The 14,085-nt window shown below is 43.9% G+C and overlaps 2 protein-coding genes across 3 annotated transcripts; one reads left to right on the top strand and one right to left on the bottom strand.

The window, feature by feature from the left end:
* LOC110433965 (probable histidine kinase 3) lies at positions 426–5,876 on the top strand. 2 transcript variants are annotated; one of them, XM_021457235.1, is made up of 12 exons: positions 426–968; positions 1,095–1,376; positions 1,648–1,814; positions 1,909–2,118; positions 2,202–2,388; positions 2,553–2,604; positions 2,689–2,918; positions 3,032–3,130; positions 3,235–4,331; positions 4,475–4,828; positions 5,042–5,112; positions 5,389–5,876. In XM_021457235.1, exons 1-10 carry the CDS (start codon positions 534–536, stop codon positions 4,731–4,733), a joined length of 3,018 nt encoding a protein of 1,005 aa, XP_021312910.1. In that variant the 5' UTR covers positions 426–533; the 3' UTR covers positions 4,734–4,828; positions 5,042–5,112; positions 5,389–5,876. The 2 variants fall into 2 exon arrangements, with proteins under 2 accessions (XP_021312910.1, XP_021312911.1); XM_021457236.1 differs by lacking the exon at positions 5,042–5,112.
* On the bottom strand, positions 6,557–13,556 carry LOC8079812 (calmodulin-binding transcription activator 4). The gene is made up of 11 exons (XM_002456820.2): positions 13,226–13,556; positions 11,511–11,636; positions 11,290–11,405; positions 10,919–11,007; positions 10,670–10,715; positions 9,741–10,179; positions 9,503–9,630; positions 8,350–9,053; positions 7,551–8,106; positions 7,138–7,428; positions 6,557–6,973 (listed from the first exon to the last, which is right to left on the bottom strand). The coding sequence occupies exons 1-11, from the start codon at positions 13,248–13,250 to the stop codon at positions 6,956–6,958; spliced, it is 2,538 nt and encodes an 845-aa protein (XP_002456865.1). The 5' UTR covers positions 13,251–13,556; the 3' UTR covers positions 6,557–6,955.

Genomic DNA, 14,085 nt, shown 5'->3' with positions numbered 1-14,085 from the left:
CACTAGTCGTCTCGTATCCTCGTCCTCGTCCTCTCCTCTCTCTCTCTCCCACCTGCCGCAGCCGCCGCCCTGCCCGCTTCCCCCTCCCGTCGTCCTCTGGTCAAAGCCAGCGGCTCCCAAGATTTGCCGCTGCTTCCCTTCCTGGAGGAAAATCAAGCCTGAGCGGCGAGAAATCAAGGAGGAGGGAGGGAGTGAGGGAAGCAAGAGGAAAGGAAGCCAAGCCCTTGCGGCCGTGCCGTGCCTGCTCCCTCGGGGCATTCAATTGGCGCCAACAGTGGGCGGGTGGGCGGCTGCTACAGCACGGCGGCCTCCATAAATTAGCTCCCCCCGCGTCGGCCCCTTCCGTCCCCCTGTCGTCTCGCCCCGTGTCGCCACCGATCGGCCCGTCGTCGATCACGCGGACGCCCGCCGGAGCATGCGCCTCGCGGGCCTCGTCCGCCGGAGAAGAACCATCATCATCATCAGCCGCAGCGCCAGCGCCCGGGAGGAGATGTAGCTCTAGCTCCGCGGCCCGCGAGGAAAAGGAACGGGGAATGACCGTTACGGCACGCGGGAGGAGCGGCGGCGGGGTCGGGATGGAGGAGAAGTGCGACGCGCCCGGGTTCGGCTTCCTGGGCCTCGACCGGATGCGCGTCCTCCTGCCGCCGCTCCGCCTGCCGGAGAAGCTGTCGGCCAGCAGGACGCTGCGGACGCACCTCTTCACCAACTACCGGATGCGCAAGGTGCGGGACAGCTCCAGGTGGCTCATCCCGCTCTGGGTCACCATCTGGGTCTTCATCGCCTCCCTCCTCTACCTCCGGATGAGCTACCAGGCCGTCGACAAGCGCCGGGAGTCGCTCGCCATCATGTGCGACGACCGCGCGCGCATGCTCCAGGACCAGTTGAACGTCAGCATGAACCACCTCCAGGCGCTCGCCATCCTCGTCTCCACCTTCCACCACTCCAAGACACCCTCCGCCATCGACCAGGTACTCTGTTGCTGCTGCTGCTACGACTGCTATGCTATCGTAGTTCCTCCACCTCAATCCGAATCCAAGCAAGATTTCTCCGTCATCGGCCGTGGCGAAATCAACCTTTGCCTGTCGTTGCTGCAGAAAACGTTCGCGTGGTACGCGGAGAGGACGGCGTTCGAGCGGCCGCTCACGAGCGGGGTCGCGTATGGGGTCAAGGTCACGCACGCCGAGCGGGAGCAGTTCGAGCGCCAGCAGGGATGGAGCATCAAGAAGATGTACTCCTCCAAAACCAAGAAGCAGTCGCAGGGACAAGGGAACGGCGAGGACGCCGAGGTGCGGGAGCCGGCGGAGGAGTATGCTCCCGTAATCTTCGCGCAGGACGCCTACAAGCACGTCATCTCCTTCGACTTGCTATCCGGCGCCGTGAGCATTCGCTCTCCCCTCTCCTCACCTCCCCTCGCAAGATTTCATCTTTTTTCACAGAGCCAGGCCCACGGCCGTAAAAAAAAGCTGCAATCTTTGGTGTTCACCATGTGCTCATCTGTTGCTACCCCCTTTTTCACCTCGGATTTTTTTTTTGCCTTTGTTTTAATCCGGGGCTCAATTACTCATATTAAAAAAAATAAAAAAATGCCACGAGCAACAGGGGCTATCCATCCACTAATCTCTATTCCTCCTTTTGCTCTTATTACAGGATGACCGCGACAACGTGCTCCGAGCTAGAGAATCTGGGAAGGGTGTTCTTACTGCTCCTTTCAAGTTGCTCAATAATCGCCTCGGAGTGATCTCCACCTACGCTGTGTACAAGTATGAGCTTCCCCCAAATGCCACGCCACAGGATCGCATTCAGGCTGCTATAGGGTAAGCTTTTCATGAGTCCGGCCCTCCTATTTCCAGTCAGGAATCATGCAACTGAATTACCGCCGGCCTTTTGTGTGTTTGTGTGTGCAAACAGCTATTTAGGTGGCATATTTGACATTGAAGCGCTTGTTGATAAGTCGCTTCACCAGCTCGCGGGCAAGCAATCCATCATGGTGAACGTGTATGATACTACTAATGAGAAACCGATCAGTATGTATGGTTCAAATGATACAGGAAGTGGCATGTGCCAGGTCAGCACACTGAACTTTGGTGATCCGACGAGGAAGCATGAGATGCACTGCAGGTGATTTATTCCTTCTTAAAATGTGTTACCCCAGTAGTCTATTCTTTGTAAGGCTCTGTGTCTCATCTGTTTCTCTTTAATAGGTTCATTCAGAGCCCACCTTGGCCTTGGCTGGCAATAACGACATCAATTGGAATTTTTGTGATTGGTTTACTGGTTGGATACATAGTTTATGCTACTGCAAAACGGATTGCCAGAGTTGAAGATGACTTTCAGGAGATGAGTTTGCTCAAGAAGCGCGCAGAGGATGCAGATATTGCCAAGTCACAGGTGATTAGCTTCGCTACTAATAATAGCTATGCATGTTTTGTGTTGCTGTTTCTCTTGGAGGCCAAAGGCTTGTTCTTCTCTCTCTCTCTCTCTCTCTCTCTCTCTCTCTGCGATAGGGACCAAAAAATGGTACCTTATTAATTCAATGCCGTTTTCGTATGCAGTTCTTGGCTACCGTTTCTCATGAGATCAGAACTCCAATGAATGGTGTTCTAGGTGAGGTTCTAGTCCATCTAAATTGTACAATATTCTTCATTGTTAATTAGAGTGAAAGGAGATATGATGTTTCCGATTTTGTAGGGATGCTCCAAATGCTCATGGATACTGATTTGGACACAACACAACAAGACTATGTTAGAACCGCACAAGCCAGTGGCAAAGCTTTGGTATCTCTCATCAATGAGGTTCTTGATCAGGCAAAGATCGAGTCTGGTAAACTTGAGCTTGAGGCGGTACCATTCGATCTTAGAACAGTTTGTGATGACATTTTGTCTCTCTTCTGTGGGAAAGCTCAGGAGAAAGGACTGGAGGTAATCAAAGACTACAGCCATGCTATCACGCACTGCAGTTTTACTATATTTTATTACATAAATGCACTGACTTTATTTTGGTTATTCCTTACTATGACGCACAACGGGAGCAGTTGGCAGTGTTTGTTTCTGACCAAGTTCCACAAACACTAATTGGCGATCCAGGCAGAATAAGGCAAATCATTACAAATCTTGTTGGAAACTCTATAAAAGTAAGATAATCACTGTATATCGATAGCAAATGGAAATAGGATATCCCTTGTATATTTATATGCATTTGTTCTCTATTGGCTAAAGAGTTCTATATTTTCCACAGTTCACAGAGAAGGGTCATATCTACTTGACTGTTCATGTCGTTGAGGAGATTATGCATTGTTTGGAGGTTGAGACCACAAATACCTTAAGTAGGTACCCAGTGGCAAACAGGAAGCGCAGTTGGGAAAACTTTCAACTTTTTAGTAGGGAACTGAACTCCTCCGAGATGCCTTTTGCACCCGGTGCATCAGACTCAATAAGCTTGATAATATCAGTTGAAGATACGGGTGTTGGAATCCCGCCCGATGCTCAGTCCCGTGTCTTCACCCCTTTCATGCAAGTAGGTCCATCCATTGCTCGCATCCATGGGGGCACTGGTATTGGATTAAGCATCAGCAAATGCTTGGTCGGCCTCATGAAGGGAGAGATTGGATTTGCAAGTAAACCCCAAGTCGGTTCTACTTTCACCTTCACTGCAGTGCTTACGAGGGCCCACTCCAGTGGAAATGAGAATAAATCATCAGAGTTTAAAGAGATCAATGCATTGGTGGTAGATCATAGACCGGTCCGTGCCAAGGTTACTAAGTACCATTTGCAGAGACTGGGGGTTCACACCGAATTGACAACTGACCTAGATCAGTATATTTCTAAAATTAATTGTGGATCACAGATTGCAAAGCTTGTGCTCATTGACAAAGAAACCTGGCTGGAGGAATCCCACTCTATGCCTCATTTGGTTACTAAATTGAGGAACAAAGATCAGCCAGACTCTACAAAGTTATTTCTTTTGGAGAACCCTAAAAGTTCTGTCAAAAGCAGTTTGCATATATTCAGGGAATATAACTTGAATGTAATTATGAAGCCACTTCGTGCAAGCATGCTTCAGGTTTCCCTACAAAGAGCATTGGGTGGGATAGATAAACTGCATTGCAGGAATGGGGTAGTTGGCAATTCAACACTTGGCAGCCTTCTTCACAAGAAACGAATCATAGTGGTTGATGACAACATTGTAAATCTCAAGGTTGCTGCAGGCGCTCTGAAGAAATATGGCGCAGAAGTAACTTGTGCTGATAGTGGGAAGAAAGCAATCACACTGCTGAAACCTCCTCACAGATTTGATGCTTGTTTCATGGACATACAGATGCCCGAAATGGATGGGTGAGTTTTATCTTTGTATACTCATCATCTCACCATACTTTAGACACTATCTGTACCTATATTCAGTTGATACACAATACTTGCTCTTGTCATAGATTTACATTTTCTTGTTCTCTTGTGTCATGCATTTGGTACCTTTGCAGATTTGAAGCCACGAGAAGGATTAGAGTGATGGAAAGAGATCTAAATGAGCAAATAGAACGTGGAGAAGCCCCACTGGAGTGCGCAGGGGTCCGGCAGTGGCGAACTCCAATATTAGCCATGACAGCAGATGTTATTCAGGCGACACATGAACAATGCTTAAAATCTGAAATGGACGGTTATGTTTCCAAGCCATTCGAGGGCGAGCAATTGTACAGAGAAGTAGCTCGCTTTTTCCTAAATCAAGACCAAGTTCAGTAGGTAGGCTTATATGGAGTGTAAAATAGTGGAGGATATCGGCAACGGTTCACCTGTCGAGGCTGAAAGAATTTTGTCAGAGATCTTAGTTCTTGAGAGTAAGTTCTTGACTTTTCTAGTTTCTTGGGAGTTCATTTTCCCCTAGTTTCTTCTTTCTTTTTCCTGCCGTAACATGTCTGGCTGTTGTTATACACAGAGTCATCATGGAAAGTGAACTAAAATATAAATGAGTAGCAACGATTGTGGGTCAAATCTTTCAAATGGTCAATATCATTTAAGTTTTACATCACCATTGCTTCACATTGCTACAGGTGGGCATCAATTCGCAGAGTTAGGGGCCCTATTAAAACACTAGAAATGCTGGGATGTGGCCTCCAGTTAGGTAAACTTATTCTGAATATCACTGTTTAATAGACATGTCAAGGCTTATATTAAGCAAAAACAATACATTAATCGATTTAAGAATCAAAATGTGCAGCTTGACAACTATCAAGATCTAAAAAGCTTACTATTATCTTGGCACCACCTTTTTTGTTTTAGTTGTTGGTAGGGGTTCTTAAAGCAAGCTCTGATGTCAATATTTTAGAGCTCATCAATCATTATTTTAAGTGCATGGAATCCTTCAGGTCTAATGTCATGATTCTTCTCATTCTTTCAGGTGGAAACACTTTAGGCTGGAGATGGAACCACCCATGTTCGGTTCCTTGGTACACCTGATCAAGCTGCAAAACTAAATGGGCAGTGTCTTGAAATAAAGATGCATGTGCAGCAATTTACTCGACAATTTGCTGAGGTCAAGGCGTGTGAAAAACTTCAGCTGCATTCACTAACAGCAGATGTCCTCTGCCACTATAATATAGAGTAGGGAGAGAAGTTTTCCTTCCCCCGGAAGGTACGGCTGTACATATTAGGTATTGGTTGTTTGTGCAGGCATTTTTGTATGCATCATCTTCGGTCTGTATGGGTCGAAGCTGTAAATTGTAAATGACACATTCAAAGATGGAAGTTTTGTTTGACAAAACATCAGCTGCCATCAGCTTGTCGTCCTGAGTTTCTCTCCTGCTACTGGTTCTCTCAACCAGCCAATTATTACACTGAAAACTGCCTGTTGGTGTGGCTTTATCTGATGAAATAGCTTTTGCCTGATGTCACGGAGCTTGTTTAATGTGTGGTCTGGAGCATATTGCGATGGTACCTAACTGCCGCAATATGTTAATCGCCCCAAAAGGTCCAAAGTGATGCACTTGATTGCTGCTGTTTAAACTAATGCCAGTGGTTACAAACGCCTAATCCTCTGGTTCTTTGCTGAATGGAGCCTGCCAGTCGCTTTGTGTTTGTCCGGTTCAGTGCTTTACACCAGTGGCTCGCACCCTTGCCTGATTGTTTATTCTGTTGGCAGTTGCTTCAACCATCTGAATTCTGATCACGAGACTACGGGAGAAGTTTAATGCTACGAGGCTTCTTTGATCGCTGCTCCATTTGAAAGCTGATGCCAAAGGCATGAGACAACTGGCGTTAAACTGTTGAACCGTTGGAATGTCACTGTCTTGAAGAACAAATGGACGAGTGGATCTAACATATTAACTGGCAAAATTGATCATCAGTCATCATCACCCTTGCCTTGTTTACTTTCCAGAAATTTTTGCAAAATTTTTCACATTCTCCGTCACATCGAATCTTTAGACGCATGTATGGAATATTAAATATAGACGAAAATAAAAACTATTTGCACAGTTTGGTCGAAATTGACGAGACAAATATTTTGAGCCTAGTTAGTGCATGATCGGATAATATTTGTCAAATGCAAACGAAAGTGCTACAGTACATGTTTTGCAAAAAATTTTGGAACTAAACAAGGCCAAAAATGGCAACTGAGAGATTCCTTACAACATTCACCGTGCTACAAATTACAATAGTTTGCCCCTATTTACTACCATATAGTACAAATTTACTACAAACCTACTGACTGAAGGCAGTGCATAAGGCATATATATCGGATACAGTGTTGCTCAGACCTCATCTACCTTGCTCGGGATCTTGGAAGCTTCTGCATGTACTAAGTCATCATCTTTATCAACTTTCAGCCAAAAGTCAGCTATTGCACATGACGTTGCTATGTACACTCAAACAGCGTCCAGCATGAATTGGAGCTGGTACTAGATCACCCAAGAATTTTTCAGTTTTCTCGGGATTCACTGTCCATCACTGTTGGCTTAACACATGCATTACTTTTCATGATCATCCTGCAATGAGGGGGAACCCTTTTTAGTTAGTCCCAAGCGAACAATAAAAGCTACCTTCTCCTTTTCAGGAATCATTTTATAAATTTTTCATGCAAGTCTTTAATGGATCACAACTACGATCATGGTAGCTGCGGTACTACAAGTTTCTGGAGAAAGATATTCACCTTTGCTTGTTGGTACCTCTTGAGCATCCTACGGTACTGCTGCATTGCTTTAGGGCTACCAAGGATACATGATACCCTTGAAACAGCTTCATCAATGGCTGTTTCCACTCTGAGCTTCCGGAAAACCTTGGCAACATCTTCGTCCACTTCATCAATAGGCATCGCCTCAGAATTGAATCCACGCAAACCAACACCTTTACGGTACCACCGTATCATCACCTTCTCAAGGACTCCAACACTTGAAAGTAATTCCTTGTACTTCTTTCTTTCTTGATGAGCTCTCACTCGGGCCTATCAGGATGATAATAAGAATTACCCACTTGAGGTTTTAATACATATTGTGATTACTCTGCACGTGTTACATACATTTGAGATATCTGATCACTATAAGCACAACATTGCAAAACACTTACCTGTATCCTGACAACATTATTACGTATCCTCAGGAATTCTTTACGTTTTTTCCAGCACCTGAAATTCTTCTGGATAGATAATGCAGCTTTCTCCAGCATACCATGTGAAAGTGAAACTGCTTCTGTCTCACTAATGGACAAGAAGCAGCTATTTCTGTTCTGAAGAGCCATCTCTTTCTTTTTCTTAAAGGAAAAAATTCGGAATGCAGCTTGTATGCGTCCTGCAGCCTGAACTGCATTCCGGACAGCTCCTAGGGAATCCTTAAGTGCAAGCTGATCATCAGTTCCACCATGCACGTGGCTGCTTTTGTCTGATATTCTGTCCACAGCACGACATATCCCCCCTTCCCTAGAATCAGGTTTTCCATTTTCTTTTGATTCAATAGAATCAAGATGAGTTGTTAATTGTGCTTCTGAAAGGAATGCGGATAGGCCCTTGAAACCATATGCCAAAGCTATTGAAGCAGGTGTTTTGGCAGCAGGATCCTCTGATGTCGGATGTGAAAGTGCACCAGCTGCAGCACCAGCAGCAAGAAGAGCCACGACCATATCTTCTCTGTTTTTTTAATAAAAAACTATGATGAAGTCAGTAAAAACAGCTTAGAGAAAACCATTACATAAGAGATCAACTGCCTAACGTGCAGGCAAAATTTTGTGTCTAGGTCCAAAAATAAGAAGGTTCCTGGCAATGAATACGACGGAATGGTAAATAGGAGAAATATAACCAACAAGATCCACTTGAAACTTGAACATGAAAAAATAGCATTACGCTGCATATGATGTAAACATTTTTGTATACCTGCCAAACCTTGCAGCCCAATGTAGAGCAGTCCATCCATTTGCATCACGGTAGTTTATAGGCACTCCAGAACTAAGCAGTGGCTTCAAAGCCAAGACATATCCCAAGGCTGCAATCATATGTATAATACTGTGGTATTGCTTAGGAAGAAAATGATCTCCGTCAATATTCTGTTCACATTTAGATGACAGCCATTGCTTAAACTTGTCATTAAGCAATGCTTCCATGACACTATTTACTGTATTCTCAGGGTCCAGCTGCTCATATGTCTTCTTTATGATATCCATTTGGTTGATTTGGAATTCACAGCCGAGATTTGGGAGTGGCAAGCTAAAATTTGAAAATAGCCCACAAGCATGACCATCAAAAAGCATCTGAACATAATGTAGTAACAGCGACAGCTCATCACTACTTTTCGTAGGTATCTGATGGATTTTGGAATCTCGTGCTTCATTGCAGGGGTTCCTGTTTCCATCAATCATGCCTTTGGTAGGCTTTTCAAGGAATTCAAATTCTCGTGCTTCACTACAGGACTTCCCATTCCCATCGACCAAGCACATTCTCACTTTTCCAGCATTAAGGCATGGAGTATGGCATCGGATGACACCTTGCTGGATAATTTCCACAGGTACCTTAACATCACCAAACAGCAGTTCCCATGAACTGTGAGGGGGATTGCAAAGGAAGTCTCCTACAATGATAACCTGCATTACATTTTCATAAGTCCACAACCATTGTAGTTCTCGACACAGGTGTGTCCCAACTGATAGGTTCTTTTTCGTTTCATTGTGTCCAGAGATGGACTCAGGCTTCAGGCTATCAGATCAAAATGCTTTATATATTATTACTCCCTCAATTCCAAAAGTAACTCGTTTTTAGACATTGCCACTCACAAGTCATTTTAGGATTCTAGGAACCTGTCCCCATTTTTAGTTTTTATGCCTTTCTAACTAATCCACTATTCGCAGGTAATAAGGTCATTTGATTCATTTCAACATTTTATTAATTCCTACTAAAACAACTTATATTTGCAATCAGAGCATGTAAGTACCACATGAGGATATGGACGTGTTGTTCAATATCATGCGAATAGAAAAGAAGAAAGATGGATGCATGTTGCAGTAATTTAATCAAGACTAGTAACACATGATACCTTTGTACTTTCAGAAGAAAACGCTGATTCTGGAGAAATCTCATGAATCTTGAACCATTGATTTTCAGTCAATGTCATACATGCTGGATGCAGAATTGCCTCAAGCTGATCCTCCTCTAACCATGTGTCTGAATATTAAAACATACATGCAATAAATCCTTAGAAAGATTTCCACTATGTCTCAGCCAGACAGCCAGTTCCTAGCAATGAAATAATTGGAATACATGTGTTACCGCACCTGAATTTTTTAGCACATCAATAGCACTGGGACATGAGTGGGTTCCAGTTCCGTTGATACGATCTTCATTAAAGTCCAGCACATCAAAGATATCATCATGATTCCTAGAAGTGTCTAGCTCCTCATTCTGAATCCCAGGCAAAATAATAGGCGCATTATTTGCTGGAACTTCCTCGGCATTAACATCACAATCTTCTTTGTCTTCCAGACTCAGCTGCATTTTAAGCTTCCGCAAGGCTGCCTTATGTTGAATCCAATCAGATTCACTTGCACTAGTACGGGAACTAACTTCTTCCGCAGATCCCGGACTGCACGAATTGGGACATTGTACAATTAACTCACTTGTCCAACCAGGTGAACTATGTACTTCAGCTCTGCTAGCACTGCCATTCTGATTCGATGTTGAAGAATCATTTCGTGCAGACACTGAAATGCTGCCCTGGTAAGCAATCAATAAATAAAGGTGAGACATGAAATACTAAATTTAGTGTCGTGGATTCAACCACTCTAGTATTAAGTGCGTTAGTTAGCTTAAAAAGGTGACTTAACTGTTGAAAAAGTGGTGCTTAGTGACAAGGATTAATCATTTGTTTTCTCAAACACACAGGATTAATCAATCATTATATTAAGAATAAAAAGGGTAAGAGCCCAAACAACATACCCACCCACACCCAGACACAAGTGGATTAATCAATCATTTAACACCCACACGGCCACACCCAGACACGAGTGGATTAATCAATCATTTAATCCAATAAGTTCAAAGATGAAATCCAACGATCCAATGCCAGTCTTGATCTCTAAGATCATAGACTGTCAAAGTAGAATAATGTCCGGCAAATAGAGCAAAAAAGGATCCCCCCCCCTAAATTATTAAGCATCAAATTTGCACATTTTCATTGACATAAGAAAGAGAAAAGGAGACAAACCTCTAGAACATCCCTATAGTGGACAAGGACAATGTGTTCATAAGCCCTGCAAAGATGGATAGCTTTTATCAAGATGCAAATTGATTTACATACTGAGCAATGAGATTCAATTAAAACAAAACAATGGCAGGTATAATATCATCATTCCAGCAGGCCATTATGACTGGTAGTACAATACCATCAGTGCGTTAAGGAAATGCGTCGCCTGATGTACCAAAAGAATGAGAGTTGAGAGTAGATAGTTCTTACGGATCCAGCATCCAATATATCCGCCTCTGAAATGTAGGATTTTTGTCTCCACGAGCATAGTAGCAATTCAGTGCATCCACATTATCGACCTGAAATTTCCAGCATCAGAACTGAAGGGGAGGAAATTTGTATCATTATGGAGGGGCATTAGGTACACATCTCATTATGCAATTGTCTATTTCTTATACAATCCATCCGATTCAGTTTGACTACAAACCAAAAATCTCTCAACTCAATAGCTTATTGGCTTATCAAGGTGACTGCTCCCAAGCATATTCTGAGCAACATTCATATCTATTAACTTTTGGAGAGATCTTTCACCTAGGCATGGACACATCACAGCAGTTCACCAAAAGGGTAAATGAACAGACCTTAAGGCGCTCATGAGCTTCATTAATGGTCTTCCCATTCTTCTTCTTTTGCCATTCAAATCCATCACTTCGGAAGTACCGGAGTACTCTACGATTGAAAAGAAACCAAGAACCACCTGCAGGTTTCGAATTGGCTCATTTAATCACACTCAGGGCTAAAGCAACCAAGCGCAAGCCTTGGTCATATATTTACAGTCCACAATCAAGGATGCATTTATTACTCTGTGGCTTCTGAGGGGTCTTATGTGAGATCGTGAACAACTCATGATTCTGCAGTATCTTCAGAACTTCTTGAGGCTTTAGCCAGCGGGTCTTCACAACCTGTTGTAGCTTGTCTATGTCCAAGCCTGAACAGTAAAACCATAGGCAACAACACTGGTTAACAAGAGATATGATTATATGAAACTACGGCACAGCGAACACATAGCAACTCAAAAGATCACAATTAAATAGAAACGTTCAGTGGATGGTTAACAACAATAAAATTTGGGACGCCAATCAACCTCCAAATCTATAAAGTAAAATGCTTCTGGTACAACCATTTGGCATACAACTCAAGTAGTACAACCGTAATTGTAACCATCCTATGCATTTATGATGTTTCCATCTAAGTAATTTTAAACGTTGGATCGTAAGTTATATGCAGGTTGCACTCAAATGGTTGTGTATAGTGTAGGGCAGTACTCTTTCCTACGCTATTCTATAATGAACAATTGACAAGAGAGGCGCCGGAAATCTCAGGCCACTGAAGTGAGCATTAGAAGTCGATTCCAAAATCACCCCGGGCGGCGGGTGGTCTCGCTCAAATAGAAATAAAGAAGACAGAGACGAAAATAATATATTCTTTTTAATGTTTTCGCAGCAACGACGCTTGCTAACTTCGTTCTTCAATCAAGAAGTATTTATAAACTTGTTATTAAAGTGAAATTTTACGATGCTTGGAAAAAATTAGAACCGTCCATTTGGATAGATCTGATGGTTGTAAATTAAGAAGAACCAATATAGAGGAACTTAAGCTGTGGGTCGGAACCTTAAATACGTGGGTCCGGAACTAGATTATGAATTATTTTCAAAATAAATTAAAGGGTACAATAGTACTTTCTGCCCTTATCTTCCATGTTCCGTTCGGTCAAAAAAAAAATCTCCCCTGTTCCGGTACGCGTCCTTATCTGTCCCTGTCTCCTACGTGTAGCCGCAGCTCCTGCGTCCAAATCCTGCGACCCTGCCCTTGCAATGTAGCAATGTAGGTGTTCTATGCAAGGAGTTGCACAGACGAATGACACAATGGATATGTGGGAGCTCCGCAGATCGACATCGTCCCGGCGACAGCCCTTCCTCCGGCGCGGTAGCCCGGCCTGGTCCTCCCCTTCAATGGGGGCAGTCCTCTTCTTCTCCACGGCGCAGAGCGGTGCGATGGAGACAAAGAACTCCACGAAGCACTCTGTTCTTGCCTGTGTCGCTCGTAGTGGCGAGTCCCGTTCGGCACGGCGATCGCGCGACACAGGCAGCAGCGAGTCCCGTTTGTAGAATTGGATTAGGGAGGTGGAGACTGTGTTCAGGAGAGGAAAAGTACTAAACTGCTCTTAAACATAATTAATTAATTTTCTTAATTAATAGTTGCTGTAAATAATTTTTAACGAAAGAACCAGTGGTTCCTCCCAAGCACGGTAACAAAGCTCATTATTAAAAGGCATATATAGCGAGGGAGCAGTAGCTTTTCATATACTAGTGGTAATATAACAGACAAACAAAATCAATGGTTAGCCAGTTGCATTTGTCGATCAAAGGAGGCACTTCCAGGCAGCCTGCCGCAAGCCCGCAATCCCCCTTCTTCCTCGACCCCCCTCATAGGTTCTTTTGCCCAAAATCGCATTCGGAGAACGCTCAAAAGCATCGAAAAATTGCAACTTTGAAGCGAGACGTCGTGAGGACACACCTTGCTGCTGCGGCTGCTGCTGCATCGCGCTGTGCCGACAAGCCCGCGCCCCCGCTCCGAGCGAATCCAGCAAGAACTCGAGGCGGGGCCGAGGCCGATTTAAACCCTGTGGATTGGTCCCCTCTCCTCGCAAACTCTATTGTTCCCAGGCGACAGCAACGCGCTGAGTGATGGCCTGGGGAGAGGGATGGGAGTGGAACGATGGATGGAATGGGGCGAGAAGAAACGATGAACACGTGAGAGCAGGCGGAGGAGGAAAAGGGGAAAGCGTGCGACACGGCGACAGATTCCCCTGCGCGAGCGCAACGCGGCGGTTGCTGAGTTTTCTCTCTCTCTCTTCATTCAGGATTGTTACTCGCGTAATTCAAAATGTTTTTAAGATTTTCTACAACATCAAATTTTACGATATATACATAGACCATTAAATATAGTTAAAATAAAAACTAATTATATAATTTGTCTATAATTTATGAGACAAATATTTTTAGTTTAACTAGTTTATAGTTGAATAATAATTCTCAAATACAAATGAAATTAAGGAGGCGGATTAACAACCGCCACGATCTGCAATCTACCGCTCGAGGCTGGACCACGCGTTTTGCTCGCTTGAGTTTATCAGTCAAATCTATTAGTTATTCAAAAGTGTTTTTCTCTTATAACAAATCGACGTACTTAGTACTTCTGTCACGGTTTATGAGCCAACGAACAAGGCGGAGCGGCCTCGGTGTCAGTGTCACAACTCGCAAGCACACACACGTTCGCTTGTGAACCACAGGCAGGAAAGGACATGCTTTCCTTTATTAATTAAACAAAACTAAATAAAACCAGCACCTTGTTTACTTCACACGAAAACCAAAAAA

Source organism: Sorghum bicolor, chromosome 3, assembly GCF_000003195.3.
Source record: "Sorghum bicolor cultivar BTx623 chromosome 3, Sorghum_bicolor_NCBIv3, whole genome shotgun sequence".
Lineage (NCBI taxonomy): Eukaryota > Viridiplantae > Streptophyta > Magnoliopsida > Poales > Poaceae > Sorghum > Sorghum bicolor.
The sequence above is the reverse complement of the archived record's forward strand: the minus strand, read 5'-3'. Positions and strand labels throughout refer to the sequence as shown.

What these genes read in the sequence shown, in the direction of transcription:
- LOC110433965 (XM_021457236.1), top strand. Translation starts at nt 534, where the DNA reads ATGACCGTTACGGCACGCGGGAGGAGCGGCGGCGGGGTCGGGATGGAG. An exon ending in CAGATATTGCCAAGTCACAG is followed by an intron (nt 2,389 to 2,552) that starts GTGATTAGCTTC and finishes TTTCGTATGCAG; the next exon opens with TTCTTGGCTACCGTTTCTCA. An exon ending in TCCAATGAATGGTGTTCTAG is followed by an intron (nt 2,605 to 2,688) that starts GTGAGGTTCTAG and finishes CCGATTTTGTAG; the next exon opens with GGATGCTCCAAATGCTCATG.
- LOC8079812 (XM_002456820.2), bottom strand. Translation starts at nt 13,250, where the DNA reads ATGCAGCAGCAGCCGCAGCAGCAAG. An exon ending in GCAGCAGCCGCAGCAGCAAG is followed by an intron (nt 11,637 to 13,225) that starts GTGTGTCCTCAC and finishes TTTACTGTTCAG; the next exon opens with GCTTGGACATAGACAAGCTA. An exon ending in TTTCTTCTGAAAGTACAAAG is followed by an intron (nt 9,054 to 9,502) that starts GTATCATGTGTT and finishes AATGTAATGCAG; the next exon opens with GTTATCATTGTAGGAGACTT.